This window comes from Staurois parvus, unplaced genomic scaffold, assembly GCF_062004578.1.
Source record: "Staurois parvus isolate SC_StPar_1 unplaced genomic scaffold, SC_StPar_1.0 ptg000217l, whole genome shotgun sequence".
In the NCBI taxonomy this organism is placed as follows: Eukaryota; Metazoa; Chordata; class Amphibia; order Anura; family Ranidae; genus Staurois; species Staurois parvus.
In genome coordinates, this window is record NW_028318013.1 from 781,693 (window position 1) to 802,219 (window position 20,527).

At 38.8% G+C, this 20,527-nt stretch overlaps 1 protein-coding gene across 4 annotated transcripts in view; it reads right to left on the reverse strand.

Moving 5' to 3' along the window:
• Positions 1 to 435: 435 nt before the first annotated feature.
• The window catches only part of MRTFB (myocardin related transcription factor B), a 261,703-nt gene continuing 241,611 nt past the window's right edge, over positions 436 to 20,527 (reverse strand). For all 4 annotated transcript variants that reach the window (XM_089679049.1, XM_089679047.1, XM_089679048.1 and 1 more), the window contains one exon: positions 436 to 8,088. In XM_089679049.1, the coding sequence (XP_089535175.1) occupies positions 7,556 to 8,088 (533 nt within the window). In that variant the 3' untranslated portion in view covers positions 436 to 7,555. The remainder of the gene's footprint in view (positions 8,089 to 20,527) is intronic.

The following is a 20,527-nucleotide window of genomic DNA, read 5'->3' on the forward strand; positions in this document are numbered from 1 at the left end:
AAACCTCATTTGCCACATAGTTGCTCAATTAAACAGTGCATTGAGGATTCTTCTGCTGACTTCCATCATCCAATCATGTGCAAGCAAATGTGCTTTTTTTCAATTTTCCTTGCAAATGATTGGGTATTCCTTGGAAAGTGAATCTTTATTTCATTTACAAAGCTCTGGAGCAATTGCACCTGCAGAGTTCAACTGCACCTTGTATGGTGCACAGCCTATCTGCCTTCGGTAAATCAATGCCATAGACTGTTAGAAATTTGTTGGAGAAACATTTTCCATCCTTCTCCTTTCTGGTCACTGTGGCCGAAATCAAACATCAATTTGACCCCATTAACGATTACAGAATTGAAGAAAATCTACTAGTTAAACCAGCTTAATCTCAAGGCTACTATTATACAGATTATTCACAGTAAAAGAAAATAATATCAAACCATATTTCAAAAGAAAGGTATATTTATTTTTATTTTTGAACACAAAAATGCAGAAACATGATGCTCCTATTCAACAATTTATCAGTAGCTACAACACTGCCACTATGTACAAAATATCCAATGATAAATGTGCTACACATATAAAAATACAGTATGCATTACATATATACAATGTGCAAAACATCTGGCATTCGAACATCATGTTAAGGAATTGATTGCAGGGGGTGCAAATTGCATGTACAAAGGCATCAAAACTTTTCATAGAAAGGCATGAATACATGAACAGGCCCCTGATCAAGGTCACAACTGCTGTCCTCTGATTGTACAGATTCTTCAGTTCTATGGGAGGTTTTCACTGCAGTCCCAATAATCACTGCAGACGGTCTCCTACCTAAACTTTCATGTCTTCCTACTGCACAATTAATGGCTATAAATTTAATGAAAGAATCACTGAAATCACAGAAACTGTAAAGCGGTAGAAGGGACTGATGCAAACAGATCTTCTGATTACCGTATGTTCAAATAAAAGTAGCAAAAATCAGAAAATCCTGAAATGTGTTCTATTTACAGAAATCTCTGAAATATTTCTTTCAGCAACATGTAAAAAAATTTTTTCTTCAGTTACGTCCAATATATCAAGCAGATTTTTTTTTTCTTGCAAACGAAATACAAGGCTTGTCTTGCTATATCAATAGTTTGTGAAACTCCCAGCATTGCTAAAGAGCAGGTGGCAGCCCATGTATGGCTTATTGTACTCTTTTAGTCAATGGGTTGTGAAGACAGACCCCAAATGCTGGTAACCCACAGGACTTCAGGGATTTACTATGAGCAGGGTTGTCCACTCTAATCCATCTTTAACAACCTGGTTCATGATTAGGCAGCCCATACCTCAACCTGCAAGCTGATACTGTTGAAAATCTTAGAAGCAGGCACACCTGAATAATCTCTCTTTAACACCATACTAAATACATTTTTATAATTATTACAGAGCAAATACGCAATGATACTTGGGCTACCAACATAATGCAGTTTGGCTTTTTTAAACTCTTTAAATTTTTCACTAATTATAAAAGTCTACTGAAACAGATATGTCCATATTACCCATTCACCCATATTGTGGTTCCTGCTTTAGACAGCAGGCATGTGAAGGACAGTTTGGTTGCAGGTCACTGACTATAGTAACAATTTGCAGCCTCTATGATTATTTGCAACCAAGCTCTATCACTAAAGCCCCAGACAGTTTGATGCCTGCAATATTTAGAAGGGAAGGACAAGCACAAATGGCCTACGGTCCTATTACATATGCAAAACTTGCCATTTGAAGCTTTCAGCACTGTTGAAAGCGGATTTAATAAAAACTTTTCCCTAGATTTTATCAAAAGCGTCCTTTTTTTTTACAATTTCAGTGACTTAATACATATTGACCAGGAAGGTGAGAACCATTGGGTGACTGGTGAGAAGTAGCACAACTACTATGTAGCTTCCAGCCAAGAGAATAGTGCTGTAAGCAATGCACAATAACATTACAACTTAAAGCTGAAAGGTGTAGGAGCAAGCATAAGCTACAACAGTTCAACAAAGTACTTTACATTAATGGGTCATACATTTTACTTTTACATTTACAATTTAGGAGAATGCTATAAGCATTCAAAGCTGCACTGTCCTTTCTTCTGGGTAGCTATTAGTATGTCAACAGCAGCAGGTATCATGTACCAACTACTCATTGCATGTAGAAACAATCCTGTTCTTCCATGTTTGTACACTTAAGTCTTAAGTTCAACCTGTACACAAGTGTTTTGGTGGTGCATTGGTGGAATCAACATTACATTGAAAATATGTTTAGAGCAAATGGTACCTGTCCAGGCTACAGCATTAGTATTGTGGTCCGTTGAAATAGGGTCAGTATGTAGCCATTTTGGTACATCTTTCACTTAGCACAGATACAGAACACTAACTTTATCAGGCCTTTTGGCAATTCATATTTAAAAGGAAGGTAGATAAAAAGCTTGCTTACAAAGTGCTTACATGAGGTTTTGTAATTAAGCCTTTTGTGGTAACTGGTAGTAACTGAACCAAATAAACATGCTTTCCAGTGGACTAATAAACTTACTATAGCATCATTTTAAAGCTGAACTTCAAGCAAGCAGGTAAATACACTGTTAAAACACATATGCCAGCAGTCTTCCCTTTTAAAAGATCTCGAATTCTGATCTGTCAAGTCCTCTAATCCAGACAGCCCAATGACTTCACTACAATGAAGCAACACTGTTGTGTGATTGCCCAGGATGCTGCCCGGACAGTAAAAGGTGTGTAATAACCGCTTAAGCCTAGTACACACGATGAGAATATCAGACGAATGATCATCAGTTTTTGTCAAAGACAAATAGATTACTAGAGTTACGAAAATTCTTGTAAAACAGAAAACAACTTCTGTGATTATGTAATGTAATTTTTGTTTTGGAAAATGCGCAGTCTTGGTCACTCAATTTTGTAATGATGAATACTGTACTGATTAAAACAAAAATCGTTCGCTCTGTTATTGTACGAGAAAAATTTTCATGATTGTCCCTTCGGATAATTGTGCATGAACTGTCGTGATCAGCTCTTGAAAGCTGTGTATTATTGATCAGATTAACGGGCGGTTGATCCGAAAGTGGTATTTTTTGTACAATTTTCTCATTGTGTGTACTTGGCATTTCTCTGTTCTCCATTATCAGCAATCTCCCAGTATTAAATTGACAGCATTGTGCCATGCATTAGATTGGTTCACATTGCAGGTCCGCCCACCCCCAGCATTAGCCCAATTGTGTAGGCCTGTAGGGGATTAAAGGAAGCTAATAAAGTACAAAGCACGCACAGATTAAAAGTGTAACATTTCTAATCAGTACATAACTGGATAAAAATATGTAATTTATCATCTGCATGGATCTGCAAATATATGGCCCAAGTGTTCAGAAGTCTACTAGATTTTGTATATTGGTATATGTATATAGTGCCATCAGTACTGATTTTACAGACTATTACTACAATGTTTCTATTACATTTTAATCCAGGAAGTGCCATGGGAAAGTTGTTATTTAGCTCAGGCACCTTAAGCTGGCCATAGATGGATTGAAATTCACCCAGTTCATTTGATCCATGTATGGGTACTGTGGTTATACAGAAGTCAATCTACGGATCAACTTTTGTACAACCGCCCTCCTGGAAAATTTCTTCTGGATCAGTGTGCAGGGTATATAGCCTGTGCATTCTTATGGCGAGGGAACATCCACTATACTACTCAATGTGCATGCCATATGACCTCGTCACAGCTCCTGCTCCAACAGCACATGGCATTAAGTTGTATATGTTCCTCTGCTACTGTATTCACCTCTGTTGAAAAAGTATAGCGTATCACATACAACCACTGCAACCTATTTGACCTCTAAAAATGTTGGCATTTGTGATCGTTTATACTTCATATATAGCCCGATTGTAGCATGAGTTTGCACAAAACATTTTTAATGTAAAATAATCTTGCCCCATGTATTTTAGGAACAGTTAGATCATAATAGACTTGTATCTTAAAGTACAAATAAGATTGGTTTACATGATGGGATCCTGCAAGAATACAAACTATACCTCCATACCTCACATTTTGGCACAATTTTTGGGGTGCAGAAAATTGCAAGACGTAATCAGAAAATGAATGGTTTATTTATAGGGCTAGTTCACTTCTCATAAAGTAGTCCTATTTTCATTACTAATGCGTTAACATTTTACTTGAGATTTAAACCTTGTACACAGTAAGTTTTTTTTCATTCAAAAAAAAAAAAAAAATACCCCTGACAGATCACAGTACTAACACAAACTATGTCAGTGCAGCGATCTCCCTCGCTGTGCCATGGGGACTACCCCCCTCCGCCAGGATACACTGGTCAGTGCTGGCAACCATTGGCTGACAGCACTGATCAGATGTCAGTTGGCTGCTGGTTTTTTGAGCATGCTCGTTCGTCAGAAGCTGGCCATAAGATTGGCTCCTGTCAGACAGGCAGCTGTACACACAGGCTGAAAATGATCCTGTTTCTACTGTACCAGCTGATATTCGGCCTGTGTACCCCAGTCTCTGCACCATCCTTGTTAAGATACAATCCTGTTGTTGATGAGATTGTGCTAAATCCAATTCTGTGCTGTTCAGTTCCATATCCATCTCAGTAGGTTTGACTGCCTCCAGTACAGAACCGAGATATGAGTCTATGGGTATCTGGTAAATCTCAGTGGAAAGTCTTAAGCTGGCCATAGATGGAGCAATATTCAGCCTGTTGGCTGATCAAAAAAACAACAATCCATGTATGGTCAGCCTTACACTGTGTACACACATGCACTGGATGCCCTCACAACTGACACTCGCCTCCTTACTCTCCTTTTTATTTATATGCATCAGGCAAAAACAGCATTATATGTAAAAACGTTTAAGAAAAATTCTACCAGGGAAAGATTTAAAATTAATCAATAATATACTAGTTTCAATCTCAAATTACTAAATTTGTTAGTAAACCCACAACAGTAAAATCAGTCTGTATATATAGTAAAGCATTCTTGTTATACTCACTGTGAAACTTAAGGGGTTTTATCCTCTGCATTGTGTGAAAAGGCTGCTTGATCCTGACTTCTCTGATCATCCCCTTCTTCCAGTGTCCCTCTCTTATCACCTGATAAGACATTGTTTGTAGTCACTCTGCACATGCTCAGTTTGGTGTGTATTACTAGAGAGGCCTTTGTTCCCGTGGGAGAGTGCATGCGATCAGCACAAGGCCAATCAGCACTGTCCAGGACAGAGGTTAAGGGTCCTGCATCCTCCTAGAGCAGAATGAAAACTCGTCCATGAAAACTAAGAGCTTTAACATGTGCTCTGCTGGACACTGATAGAAGTCACAAGACTGCTCTAACTGCTGTTGAGAAAAGGTATTTAGCAGTTTATATTTACTAAAATAATTGCATTTCCATGTTGTGTGTGTGTGGGAGACCAGATATAGTGAATGCAGGGTCTTGGGTTTAGTAACACTTTAATACATTTTCTAATAGGCTGCATAGAAACCAACTTGTTAAGAGCAAATACACTATGCTGCATAGTAAGGCCAATTGTATACATTAATTTTCCAGAAACTGTAATCGCCTAGGCCCTTTTGCCAGTTAGATCGTCACGTTTCTTTTCTTTGTAAGTTTTTTGTAAGAACATGTTCACGTAATGGCTACTTTAAGAGCTTTTGAAAATAATGGTTGCCAATACAATTTAACATCACAAAGAAAAGCACCAGATACCACCCTCATCTACATTTTACAGCAGAGCAAGCGTTTATTAATACATGATGTGATCTCATGTATTTTGCTTAATTTTCAAGCACAAGTAAAATACACAATGAAATCCTATTTTTTTTAACGGGGCAATAAACATGTTGCATTGTGGTGCATTAAAAAGTCCTGCATACTGTTTCTTTGGTGCCTTGACTTGCATTCTTCATGCAAGTCAGCTAAAATGGGGTCTTCAAAAAAAAAAAAAAAAACCCCAACAAAGAAAAAACAAAAACAAAAAACAAAACAGTAACACGTTTTCTGGTGTGATTGCGGCAAAAAGGTTATGGAAAAAGGACTTTGCATAATTGATCATTCTTAATTTGAAAGTGTTTAACACACCCATGATAAAAGTGTGGTTTCCTCCACTTTGCAACTAGGTGTTTGTAGCTTAGCTTCGAGGGTTGCTAGGAAATTTAGATCTTAAATTGATAGACACTTTAAAATAGAAGGTTAGGAGCCATGTTCCTTTTGTACTGTTTTGCCCAAAAGGATAGTGGACTTAGAGGAGCTAGCCTTCTTAAAAAATGAATTCTCACTTTTTACTTTCGAGTGGTATCCTTCAATCAACTCATGCCTGAAATGATAGAAAATGCAAGGAATAAAAGCCTGCAAAAGTAAAATGTTAAGCTGCAAAAAGGCAACTTTCATAAGCATTTGCCCCCTTTAACATGCCGAAATAGTACATTGTTATTCTAAGTCATCAAAATTACAATTCTTTTGCGTATTTATGTTTCAGTTCATCCATTCATAGACTCAAGGAACTCTTAGTTTATCTACATGACTTTCCAACTTCTCAAAAATATTCTTACACATTTTTGTCCCAGACTAACCAGCTATTCACTTCTAGATATTGGACTAGAATATAAATAACTGAGCCAAGCATTGATTGTTTGGTGTGTTATGTCTTTTCAAAATAAGCAAAATTTGTGCGCTCAATTCATAGCAGGTAAGCTATTCTTATAAAATCATTTAATACATATTTGTACAATTATATTACAGCTTGTTTCGGAGTAGTGGCCATAAAAATCCTTTTGTTACGAAACGTAAAAAAACAAAAAAACAAAAAACAAAAAAACAATAATGAAATAAAAAATAAAGCAAATATCAACAGAGCAAGTGAGATTTCATTCAAAAACCTCTGTAAAATGTAGCGCTCAATCACTTATGAATTCCCCATTTGCCAGCAATTGAATTACAGTTACTGCCCAGGTTATCTGTTACAAGTTCAGTTTCAACAAATTCTGAAAATGTGGGCTTTTGTAGTTACTTTTGTTACCTAAAAAACTGTAAAGTATATCTAAGGTTACATTGTCCAAGAGATTCATAAAGCCAATCACACATTATAGTATGTGTGCTTACACTCCGCAAACAATTTTATTGTATGAACCCTGAACCAGCCAGCGCTTTGCCATGTATTCCTATTGGCTCAGCCTGTTCACAGGAACAGTCAAGTGCAGTTATTTCTTTAAAACAAAACAAAAAATTGAAACATTAATTCCTATATTTCTGTACAAATGATCCACTCATCGTTGCAATGGTATATGAGATAATCCCTCTGGATCTAATCTGAATATCTGACCTGCCATTACTGGTTGACTGGTCACTTTTTTTTGTCTTTTTAAACATAGCTACCCTCCCTAGTGGTGCATTGAACACAGAAATTGGTATCCAGTGCAGTTAAAAACTGTAGACCTCATTCTGTTCTATTTGTGTAATTTCTACAGTTACAGCCATACATCCAGCCCATGTTTTAAAAGTGAAATCCAATTCTGAGACCAACAGAAAAAAGATTATTCCCATTGCAATTGCAAGTCGGTAGTATCCAAAAAGTCAGTGGAGAACATACTTGGAATAGTTGAGCCCAAGGGAGTAAGAGAAGAGGCTGAATTGGGCATGGTAATGTCCAGCCACTCCATGTTGTCCAGGTTGGTGTCTTGAAGGTCTAGGGACAAGCAGCTGTTTGCAGTGAATGGCGTGTCCGTGGTTTCCATGGGTGTTGGATCATGGTCCAGTATGCTATGGTGCTGGAGAAGATCATTGTTCAAGTCGTCTATTAGAGAAAATGTATCTCTGCCGTCACTGTGACTATCCAGGTGAGGAATGTTAGTTTCTGATGGCAGAGTGCCATCTAAGAATGCTTCCAGCTGACTTTCTAAGCTAATAGACAGACTGTTTGTGGGCTCCAAAGACAGAGGAGGCGCTACATGTATCTGTGGTGGTGGCCTTGATACCACGGTGTTTACTGGCATGGTGGTTACATTGGCAGTCACGGGTCGCATTTTTGATATCGGGGAAGGCTCTTCTTTCACAAGAGGGGAAATCTCTGAAAATAGAATACACACATTGAAGGCTTTTCTTAGAAATATATGTAAGCAGTATATGCAATCACTTACTATAACACTTTTAAAAAAAATATTGTTACAAAAGTTTAACTTACTACCTATATGGCATCACAAAGCATAAACAAACCTGAAAATCATGTTGATCGGATACGACCTATCTGCTGAATTCCTACATTTTTTTTACCCCAGCAATCTCCTACAATTGCCTGACTGCCTGTCGTTGCTAGGCTCCTTGTTCCGCTACCGATCCACCCAACTATAAGAATGACATGAAATCTCAAATTTCCTGCTAAATAAACTAAGAATCCAGTATGGCCTGCAAAACCACAGTCTATGTGGCATGAGTGAACCAGAGTCTCGGGGCAATACCCACGCACTGGCAGGGGCTGAACCTTATTTTGACTTCTTATAATAATTTTTAGATCCACTTTTTTTGGGGGGGCTGACAATTACACAAGTACAATATTCATGTTAATTTAGCTGTAAACAGAATACCAAATCAGTAGAAGTGGACTTGGGTGTGATTATTCCACCATGCGGCAGCTATCAGGTTTCCAGGTGGATTAATTGAATATCTATAGTTGGCTTCAGATAAGTGGTTACCATTAACACTTGTCAAACACACAAATACCTTTACAGAAATATTAAACACTTCTGTTGTTTTTCCAGATGTACGTGTATCCGCATCCACTTCTGCACAATAAAACCTCTTCTCATAGTTTGAGGCTAGTACTCCTGTTGTATTCCCATCGGTGATAAATTACCGACAACCAGCATTCAACACTAATAGATTTTCCAAAGTAGGAGTCATTGCATGTCATGGGGAACATACACAGCACTTGCATGGTTATCATGTCTATTTCTGAACAAAGCTTTTAAAGCGGAGCCTAATCCTCTAAAAATATAGAACATACTAAATCAACAGAATATATATCCTAGTCACAAAATGTTGCCATATACTGCATTAAACCAGGTGTCATAAAAGATATAAATCTAGGAAAAAAATATAAAAAGACCATTTAAAGAGTACAAAATCTTACTACAAAAACACTATTTTGTCTCATTCAAACTGTAGTTTATTCCCAACTACTAATTTATGGATAGTTCAGATAATAATCTGAACGTTTCATGTACTGGTCTGAAAATCTGATCGCTATCTAGGGGTAAGAATATATGGCAAGTAGTTGCCAATAGTCTGACCTGTCCTGAGTGTGTGTGTGTGTGTGTGTGTGTGGAGGTGTATAGAATAAACTGCATAAATTTGGGAACACATCTGGTCCACATCCAAAAAATGTAAAAAGTATGAATACCTGCTTTATGCCACGTACAACCATGTTTTTCAGATTTTGCACAATTTTAAGATTAAAGAATCTGTGAGGAGTGCACAGCTACAAAAAAAAAAAAAGGGGAACATAGGGGAATATAGGGGATTGCATTGCAAGTATGGAGCTAGTGGATTACCTACCGTACTCCTGTTAAAAATTAGGAATATTTTTTACAAAAACAATTTATGTGAAACTCAAGTAGAAGAGATACCTTCTGTCTATCAAGGGACCCGATTTTCCTAATTTCAAAAGGGAAATGTGCTAGATAAGTGGTTCTAAAAGCACTAATTCTAAGAATTAGTGTAAAAACAAAACTTCCACCGTTTGGGCCTCTCTCCTCTCCCCCCCAAATACTTACATGACATCACTCTCAATCCAGCATTGTCCCAGCTAGCAGCCCCACTCTGCTCTCTCAAAGTGATACTAAAGGTTCAGATTTTATTTAAACAAAATGTCATACTTACCTGTTCTGTGCAATGGTTTTGCACACAGCAGTCCCAATCCTCCTCTTCTCGGGTCCCCTGCCGAAACTCTTGGCCCTTCCCCCCTGATGAATGTCCCCACAGCAAGCTGCTTGCTCTGGGGGCACTCGTGTGTGCTCACTCCCAAACCGCCTTGCAAGGTAAAAAAAACCCTTCAACCTTTAGAACCACTTTAATGCATCCATGGCTGCCATTGACTCTTGCTGCTGTCAGTTAAATCCAGTGAGGAGGAAGTGCTGGGTGGAGCCAAGCCATGCTGTGGGCGTCAATGGATATACACAGACCAGCTCAGAATAGAGCCCACATAGTGCCCCCATAGCAAGTGACTTGCTATTGAGGCACTTGTAGAAGAGAAGCAGCCTAAAGCTCAAGCAGGGGAACCGAAAAAGGTTTAGGGCCAATTTATGCAACAGTATTGGACAAAGTATAACATGTTTGTTACATAGTTAGTCTGGCTGAATAAAGACAAAAGTCCATCCATTTCAATCAGTAAAAAAACAAAAAAAGGCAAAAAAAACCCCCCAGCAAAGCATGATCCAATTTGCTCCTGCAGGGAAAAAAAATTCCTTCCTGATCCCCCGAGAGGCAATCGGATATTCCCTGGATCAGCGTTACCTATAAATGTTAGTATCCAGTTATATTCTGTATATCTAAGAAAGAATCCAGGCCTTTTTTAAAGCAATCCACTGAGCTGGCCAGAACCAACTCTTGAGGGAGTCTATTCCACATTCTCACAGCTCTCACTGTGAAGAAACCTTTCTGTGTTTGGAGATTAAATTTCTTTTCCTCCAGACGTAAACAGTTCCCCCCTTGTCCTCTGTGATGACCTCAGGGTGATCAGCTCTACACTGAGTTCACGATATGAACCACTGATGTATTTATACATGTTGATCATATCCCCCCTTAATCTCTTCTTCTCAGGAGGAAACGTTTATTTTAATAAAAAAAAAAAGTTAACTTTACTCTCACTTTAACCACTTCAAGTCCAGACATTTTCACCCCCTTCCTGTCCAGGCCAATTTTCAGCTTTCAGTGGTATCACACTTTGACAATTCCGCAGTCATGCAACACTGTACCCATATTAATTTAGCATTTTTTTTTCAGATAAAACTTTTTTTTGGTGGTATTTATTCACCACTGGGATTTTTATTTTTTTGCTATATCAATGAAAAAGTCCCAAAATTTTGAAAAAAAAAAAAAGTGTTTTTCTTATAAAATTTTGCAAATAAATAATCTTTCTTCATAAATCTTGGCCAAAATGTATTCAGTTATCTTTTCAGTAAAAAAAAAATAACCCAAATTAGTTTATAATCAAAAATTATCATTTTTCAAATTTTTTTTTAACATTTTTAGATTTATATTTAACATGTCGTCACCCTAGCAGTACAGTGTCACCATAGTGACACTATTACTTGTGGGGGGTGATGAAGATTTTTTTTTTTTTTATTGCTTTTACATCCATAAAGGCTGTAATAGCAATCATTTCTCCTCTCTGGCTGCATTCTTGCAGCCATTGAGAAATACTGTGCGAGCTGTGATTGGTCACAGCTTGTCACATGGAGATATAAATACTTACCCGTTACCCTACTCCTCGCTCCAGAAGATGATGATGCTGAGGCTCCACACACAGACTGGAACTTGGGGCAGAGGAGAAAAGCGCTGAAATACGGAATTCAGTAAGTAAGAGAGGCTGTTCTACAACCACCTACTTACATTACCCGACTTCAGCCTGCAGCTTTAGCCAAGTGTGCGGTCATGGTTCTTTCGGCACACTAAGAAATCTAACTATCCCAAAGATTGCTCTGCATAGCACTGGAGTTTAACCATTAGCCGCCTGGCGGGTTCAAAAGTGCTTCGGCATTCCGTGTGCACGCCATTTGGCGTCCTCCCGCACATGCGCAGTTTGCGCTAATGCAGAGCCTCGCAGCGGCGCAATCTGTCACCGGCCGTGTACCTCGGACACGGCCGATGACAGATCTGAGTACCGGCCCCCGTTGTTGGTACCATGTGACCTGCTGTGACCAATCACAGCAGGTCACATGACAGTATACAATGGGTGGCTTCACTCATGCCATCCATTGTATACTAGTGCCTAGCTGTGAATGGTCACAGCTAATCACATGCACATGTCATGTGATTAGTTGTGACCAAATCACAGCTAAGCACAAAAAAAAAAAAAACCTGAATGAATCGATTTCATTCAGGTAAATGCTTGCTTATAGCAAAGTAATTCTTTGCTATAAGCAAATTGTGTAAAAAAAAAACCAAAATACTGATCACTTCCCCAAAGTAGTACAATGTTACTATGGCAACATTGTACTGCTTTGGTCATAGTAAAATATGAAAAAAAATCTTAAAAAAATATAAAACAAAGTAATAAAAAATTAAAAATAATAAAAAAATAAAAAAAATATATATTTTTTTTCATACTGTCACCAGTCAGTGTCGCTGTTCACCGCCATGCCAGTTATATGATGACGCTGTACTGCACTGGTGACAGTATGTAAAAAAAAAAATAGTGAAAATAATTTTTTTAATTTTTTCATTTTACGAAAAATTATGACAAGAAAAATACAACTTAAAAAAACTCGCCATGCCTCTTATGAAGTACGTCGGACTGTCTTCTCTGCAAAAAGGGGTCATTTGGGGATATCTGTACTATTCTGACATTCTTGGACCTCAAGAAATTAGATTGGCTGTCAGTACTTCAGGATTGATCAATATTCAGATCTATACCATAGTTTGTGAACTCTATAACTTTCCTACAAACTAAAAAATACATCCTAATTTGGGTTATTTTCACCAAAGACATGTAGCAGAATACATCTCGTCCTAAATTTATGAAGAACAATTATTTATTTGTAAACTTTTATAACAGAAACAAAGAAAAACTTGGTTTTTTTCAAAATTTTTGGTATTTTTTTGTTAATTTAGCAAAAAATAAAAACCCCAGTGGTGATTAAATACCACCAAAAGAAAGCTCTAGTTGTGTGAAGAAAATGATAAAAGTTTAGTTTGGGTACAATATTGTATGACCGAGCAATTGTCATTCAAAGTGTGAGAGCCCTGAAACGTGAAAAATGGCCTGGGCAGGAAGGTGTAAAATTGCACGGTATTGAAATGGTTAAGTGAGATTTGGGATATTTACCAAAGTGTAAAATAATTGGATTTTTTCATAATATCCTGGTTATGTTACATACTGTAGTATAGAACGCTGAAAAAAAAAAAAAAAAAAAGACAGGTCCATCTAGTTCAATTCAAGTGTGTGTGATTCTATTCTCGAATTCCCATAGTCCTGTATATCCTGCTTCCTGAGGAAAATATCTAAATGTTTTTTGAAACTGCTGACAATCTCAGCTAGCACCACTTTGTGCTTTCTGTAGATGGGCAGAAGAGATAAAAGATTGAGTGGACTTTACATTTTGATGCAAATGATTTTTTTTTTATTTTTTTTTTTAGAAATAAAAGTAACACTTTTCAAGCATTAAACTAATGATGCTTACAAATAAAAACAAAGATTATTACTAAAAGTTTTGCGCCCAATAGGAATAAGGATAAGTAGGAAATCAAACTTGTTTAGGAACAGTATAGATTAAGTATATGGAATAGTAAACTAAGCTGATCTTATTAAGTAACCAGTTACATTACTAGAAAAATATCTGGGTTCAGAACAATGCATCATCTAACATTTTTTTTTAATTACTACCTTTTCCATAACCAGGGTCTGAAACAGGAGGAGAATTACACCGTGCTAAGGAAGTGGTTGAAATCCAAACATACTGCTAGCTATCAAATGTTTGAATCTCAGCACTCTCGTTAACATCAGCATTCTTTGACAGCAAGATGAAACAGAGCTGAAAATTGTCTGCTTGCCATGAACATAATCAGCCTATGCTTCTACCACTGGGTATTGTAATGGATTCTCAAGCTGTAGGTCTTGCTCTGTCTCCCTTAGGTGCCAAATATATAAAAGGGAAATTATGTCATCAGCCACGCAAAACTATTACATGCTGAAAGAGTATGCAGCAGAACTTGGCTTTCCTTAGAAGAAAAGAGTGATCGACCATTCGGACATAAGCATCTCTGACAAGCACTGCAAGACCCAAGTAGGTCCAAAATGTCATATGGCTGCTTAGAATAAATATCTTTGGATAAAAAAAACATTGAAGTCATGATAGAGGCTAATACTTTAAGCAGAAAGCCACTGTTTTCATAGTAGTGATGGTTGAAAGATTGGACTGCTGGTGATCAGAACACTGGGAAGATACCCACAGCACTAGCTTTATCTTTTTGTTCAACGATAGTCCAGATAAGTTAAAATCAAGCGATTAATCTCCCTTAAATATCAGTCTGCTGGAGAATGGCCTAAAGAGATATAGTCCTGTGTGCTATGTTCTCAAATCCTGACTAGGATAACGTTGGCTGGATATTGCAGTATTCATCTCATATCTGTGGGCATTGTAATCTAATCACAATAGACAGTGCAACTCACTGCAAAAATTTATGTATTTATTTGTAACATCTGATCTTACACAACATAAAAACTGCTTATGGGTAACAATATCCCATATTGGTGGATCACACTAGCCTAGGAAATCCTCAAAGGGTGCTTGAGTGGTCTTCTCAGACCTCGAACACTTTTGCAGGGCTGGTAATGTCAGCACAAGTTATCCCTCTTCTTTGAACCTATTTTACAGTATTTTATTGTAGCAAAAGCAACATACAATAAGCAAACTCGCCCACCTAACAAGATTCCTTAATTAGTGTTTAGCAAAATATACTAGATTATAGTTACAGTTCCCACATAGAAAAGACGCTCATTGACCGATCCAGTAATTTACTGTCAGCTGTGCAGCTGGATTTTTCCAGCCAATCACTATTGTTTTTCCCCCGATTTAACCCAGTTACAGGTGTCTGAGCACTTTCCTTCCCTCCTAAACAGCCATAAACATGCCCGTTCTGCCAATAAAAACATTTATGGAAATATTTTTCTAAGTTCTTTGTAGGCTGAATGATGCCTACACATTCAACTTTCATTTAAACTTTAACGAATTTACATAAATACATTCCTTGCACGTCACAATATAAGGCAAAAATGGGAATTTTTAGCTGTAAATTCCAAATCTCGGAGTACAGTACAGGACACACAACAGGAAGTCATAGATCATGGGTTATATGCCGCTACCTCCAGGTGATTGGACACCGGCAAAAGCTTTGCTGGGAATGGCCCCAGTGCTCTCTCACATAACCCCACCCACCTCTCCACAGAACGCCAGTTCTGTAGCAAGCAAAAAGGAGAAACAGAGGACTGAGGGGAGGGACCCCTGTCCTGTATTGTATCCTAAAGAGATGGAATTTATAGTGAAGTCAAAATTCCCATTATCTTAATCATACAGTACATGATAGGAGGTCATAAACCATGGGATGTCCCCATACATAGAACTGAGGGGTGGTCAACAACATGGCAAATAGGCCCACAAAAAAGAAGGATAAATGGAATCGAAACACTCCACCCGGTAAAAAAGTGACCTTAGAATCACAAAGTAGACAAAAATCAAATGGCCCCAGATACTTCTAAGAGCTATTTTATGCGATCTATCAGGACAATGCTATGTTTAGGAAGTAAAACTAGTCTTGTATTCTTTGAGAAGCCACTGCAGAATATGCCTGCTTGGGGACTGGCTCTGGAACTTATCACTCTATGGGCAAAATTCACCCACAGGCAGGAAAAGACTGATAATTTGGAGATTTGGCTAGTGCTGGCTTATCTTGAAAAAAGCAGATCAATTTTGTACATTTTTATGGAAATACTGTATGGAGATTTCACTGGTGTCAAAACAAACATAACTAGGCTTGACAAACTCTAATTACATATGTGAATGTAGATAAGTGTCTTGTAGAAGCCCGGGCTGTTTGGTACATTTTTCGCTGTCTGAAACATCTGGGTGAGATGCAAGTTCAATTCATTGTAAAGCAAGTTCCCCATCCGACATTTTTAACATTTACATTATCCTCCCTTAAAGATGTTTGTATAAACTTTGTAGTGTGTTTACAGAAATCCTGTTTACCTTTTGTGACTTTTTTTGGTGCACTGCTACAAAAACTTATTAGTGCAAAATGAATGAACACAAACATACAGAGAAAGGATTTTCATAACTGGTTTAGCAGTGAAAGCTTCCGTCCTAGGAGTTAACAAAAATGATCTGATAAGCAGAGTTCTTCTACATACAAAAGAGAGCTGCAGGGCCTATTCAATTCATGGTTTAATTTTTCTTCAGCTGTTGCTTATTTAACTTTGGCTCCAGTCTTCACGTCAGCAGCCAACCTGCCTGTAACACTAATCTGTCACTCTCCTAACAATAGTGAATTCTCAGCGAGAGTGAACATAAAACACAAAGTCTGGATTCAGTTTCCCTTCATACCATCATTTTAGTGAGAAAATGACTCATGTAAAATGCAAAAAAAAAAAGTGTTTATCCAGAAACTTTGGATGTTGTTTAATAAAAATACATACTGGTTTGCAAAATAAAAAGCAGTTAGTGACATGTGTCCAGAATAAAGTCTTTGAAGGATTCTGCACATAAGATCTTAATGTACAGTTGTTTATTTCCACTTTATATACGGATTTCACATAACACCTGCGACACAGTAGAACTTAAAAAAAATACATTTTTCTTCACAGAATTCAGAGAAGTTAGAGATTCAGACATCAACAGAAACTTTACAGGAGTTCTAACCCTTCCACATGGGGGGGGGGGGGGGAGAGAAGAGGAATTTGACTTACCTGTAAATTCCATATCTTGGAGTACAGGACACAGGCAAAGTATTCATAGACCCTGGGCTATAGGCTTGTACCTTCAGGTGACCTGAAACTGGCACAGCTTTTGAGGACACACCCTCAGGGTGGCTCTTCTAACCCCACTCCATGAATCCTCCATTTTGTAGCAAGCAACGCAGAGCAACCAAGAAATGGAGAGGGTGGCCTATGTCCCATACTGTACTCCAAAATATAGAATTTACAGGTAATTCAAAATTCCTCTCATCTTAGTCGTATAGTACAGGGCACAGACAAAGTATACATAGACCACGGGACATCCCCAAGCAATGAATGAGAAGAAAGGGCAACAACTGTGCAAACAGAACTGTGCCAACAGGCCTAGCATCAAGGGTTAACAGACCCAACTTCAGGGAGCTCCTGCAAGAACCATGCAGCTGAAAGCTGCATATACAGAATACTTGACATCCCATTATAATGTACAGCGCTGAGCAAACTATTGGCGCTATATAAATACTGTATAATAATAATACACCTGGCAGAACTTTAAAAAGTATGAAAAGAGGACCAAGTGGAGGCCTTACAAAGTTGGGCTAAGTGGCCTGGTGCAGAAACGTACAGGAGTCTCCTACTGATCTGGTAGAATAGGCACACAGAAGTACAGACGGAAATTTGTTCAGGAGAGTGCAAACTCTAATGATCAGATTTCTTGTCCATCTCACAATGGTGGACGTGGAAGCAGGGTGCCCCATGGGAGGTGCTTAGGACAGGATAAATAGGGAATCAGTCTGTCTGATTGAAGCTGTAGACTCTAATGACCGACTATATCTAGACAATGAAGAAAGATTTCCTTTGGATGCTTTGGAGCAGGGCATAAGAATGACAGGACTGTCTTCACTGAGGCAGAAAAGAGATACCACCTTGGGACAAAAGGATGGTCTTGGACGCAAGATAACCTTGTCTTTCTGAAGTATGAGCAATGGCTTCTTACAAGAAAAAGCTGCCAACTCAGAGATGCAACAGCTGTGATAGCAACTAAAAACACTACTTTGCAAAATAAGTTATCTAAGGAATATCCCTGATGGGTTCAAAGGGTGATTTTTTGCAGTGCAGAGAGAACCAATTTGAGGTCCCAAGGAAGCAAAGGGTGCTGTAAGAGAGGCTAAATGCGAAAGACATCTTGAAGAAAAGTTTTTACAAGCAAAAGTGAAGCCAGGGGTCAGAGAATGGACAATGCCGAGAGCTGTCCCCTCAAAGTGCTTAAGGCCAAGTTTTGCTGAAGACCTGATTGTATGTAGGAAGGCCGGAATGCAAAGCACAGAGCAATCTCTAGGTTTGAATTGCCTGAGTTCACGCCAGGCAAAGAAGGATTTCAAGATACAATAGTAGATCTTCCTGGAAGTGGCTTTTCTTGCTTTTAGTAAAGTCGGAATAACAGACTCAGAAACCCCTCTACCACTCTAACATTTAAGACCTAGGCTTCAACAGTTATGTTATTAAAGCCAGAGAATGAAAAGCAGGATGGAGCACAGGGCCCTGTGATAGAAGAGATGGCATGTGGGGAAGAGACCAAGGGTTGTCTGTTGGAAGTCTGAGTAGCTGAGTTGTTCTGGGTCAGTTTGGTGTCATGGGAATCACTGTTTCCCTCTGTTGTTCTACCTTTTTGTGCAGACAAGGCAGAATTTGCACTGCAGGGAAGATGTAGATTAGCCTGAATGGAGACCAAGGAATTATCAAGGCATTCGCTACCAGCGCTAGAGAATCCTTGGTCCTGGCTACAGAGGTAGTTTGTTGTTGAATCTGAAAACTGGGATATCTAAGTCCAGGTTCCCTCATGTCTGACATGTCAGATTGAAGATGTCTGGGTGAAAGTCCCATTCCCCTAGATCCAAGTGGTGGTGGCTGAGGTGGTCCACTTCCCAGTTTTCCAATCCTGGGATGTGGACCAAAGAGAAAACTGGACAGTAAGCTTCTGTCCGTGAGACTATCTGGTTTGCTTCCTTTCAGAATGCAAGACTTCTGGTGCTCCCTTGGTAGCACTGTCTGACTGAAACCTAATTGGGGGTCCATGCAGAAGGGGGTTCAGTGTTGCAGAGCCATCCAAAATGCTCTAAGCTCCAGATGTACATGGGGTTCCATAGCTAACCAGGTTCCGTATACAAAAAATGGCCACAGCCCCAGACTATAACTGGCCTTCACTGCAAGGAGCACATGGAATTCCCAGCTCAACTCACCAACCAACTTGCAAACAAACCGAATTAGCCTAACAGTATGTGTTAAAAACGGGTTTAGTTAGCACACAACTGCAAATACATGTGTAAACTGCAAAGTCTCTTCATGGCACCCTGATATTCTGCAGTTCCTAACTCTACATATTTTGAGAGCCCCCAAGCTGGTTGGCAAGTTGAGCTGGGAATTTGCCTCTTTTATTGTTTGACATGCATCGTCCTACGTGCTCCTTGCTGTGAAGGCCAGTTATAAACTGGGGTAGTGGCCATTTTGTTGTACTGTTGACTTGTTGGTGAGGGGGGTGCACTGGACACCTTGGCTGCCATAGTGCTATATGCTGGGTGTCCAGTGCACTCTTGTATCTTTAAGAAGGGATGGGCTCCCTCAGGGTCACCTTCCCTCAGTCTATCCATTAAATACATGTGCCTCTGCTATGGAGGCTCTCAAAATTTGTAGACTAAGGAACTGCAGAATATTGGGGTACTGTGATTAGGCTCTGCAGCTTACGCATGTATTTGCAAATGTGTGCAAACTTAACCCCTGTTTTTAACGCATACTGTTAGGCAGGCTAAATCGGTTTGTTTGCAAGTTGGTAGGTAAGCTGAGCTGGGAATTCTTCTCTTTTATTGTTTGACCAGGTTCCCTGGAGCGTGAAGAACTGGGACCTTCCTCACCAGCAAGACTGACATCTGTTATCACTTTCCAGCAGTGGTGCACCGAAATTAAAAATCTAGTGCTGAAACCGAAAACTCAAATTTCCCTTCGGTCGAAAACAGAAATGTGCAGTTTTTAAAAATGAATATATATTTTTTGGAAAAAAATAAAACTTTGATTAAAAAAAAAAACAAAACAAAAAACAAATATATATATATATATATATATATATTTTATACACACATACATACCACGATACCCAACATGTCATGCTTTAAAATTGCGCACACTTGTGGAATGGCGTGAGACTACGATACTTAAAAATCTCCATGGGTAACACTATAAAATTTCTACAGGTTAGCAGTGTAAAGTTATAGAGGAGATCTAGTGTGAGAATTATTGCTCTTGCTATGACGTTTGTGGTGATACCTCACGTGTGGTTTGAACACCATTTACATATGTGGGCATGACCTACGTATGCGTTCACCACTACGTGTAAGCACGGGGGGACGGGGGCACTTTAAATTTTTTTTAATTTATTTAATGTTTTTTGTTTTGTTTGCACTGTCCCTTTAAAAAATTTTTCATCACTGTTATTTTTATCACAAGAAATGCATGCATCCCTTGTGATAGAAATAATTAGTGACATGTCCTCTTTATAGAGAGATATGGGGTCAATAAGTAACAAAACAGTACACGAGGGGTTTGAGGGCCCTGCTCTTTCGAGCTTACAATCTAGGAGGGAGGGGAAGGTGATACAGGAGGAGACGGCTGTGGGGGATGGAGTGGTGGGAGGGGTGGAGGAGGTTGTTAGGTGAGGTCAGGTGTTAGGTGAGGTTGGGGTAGGCTTCCCTGAAGAGGAGGGTTTTCAAGGTGTGCCTGAAGGTGAGGAGGGTGGGTGACAGTCTGATGGATTGGGGTAGGGAGTTTCAGAGGATGGGGGAAGTCTTAGAGA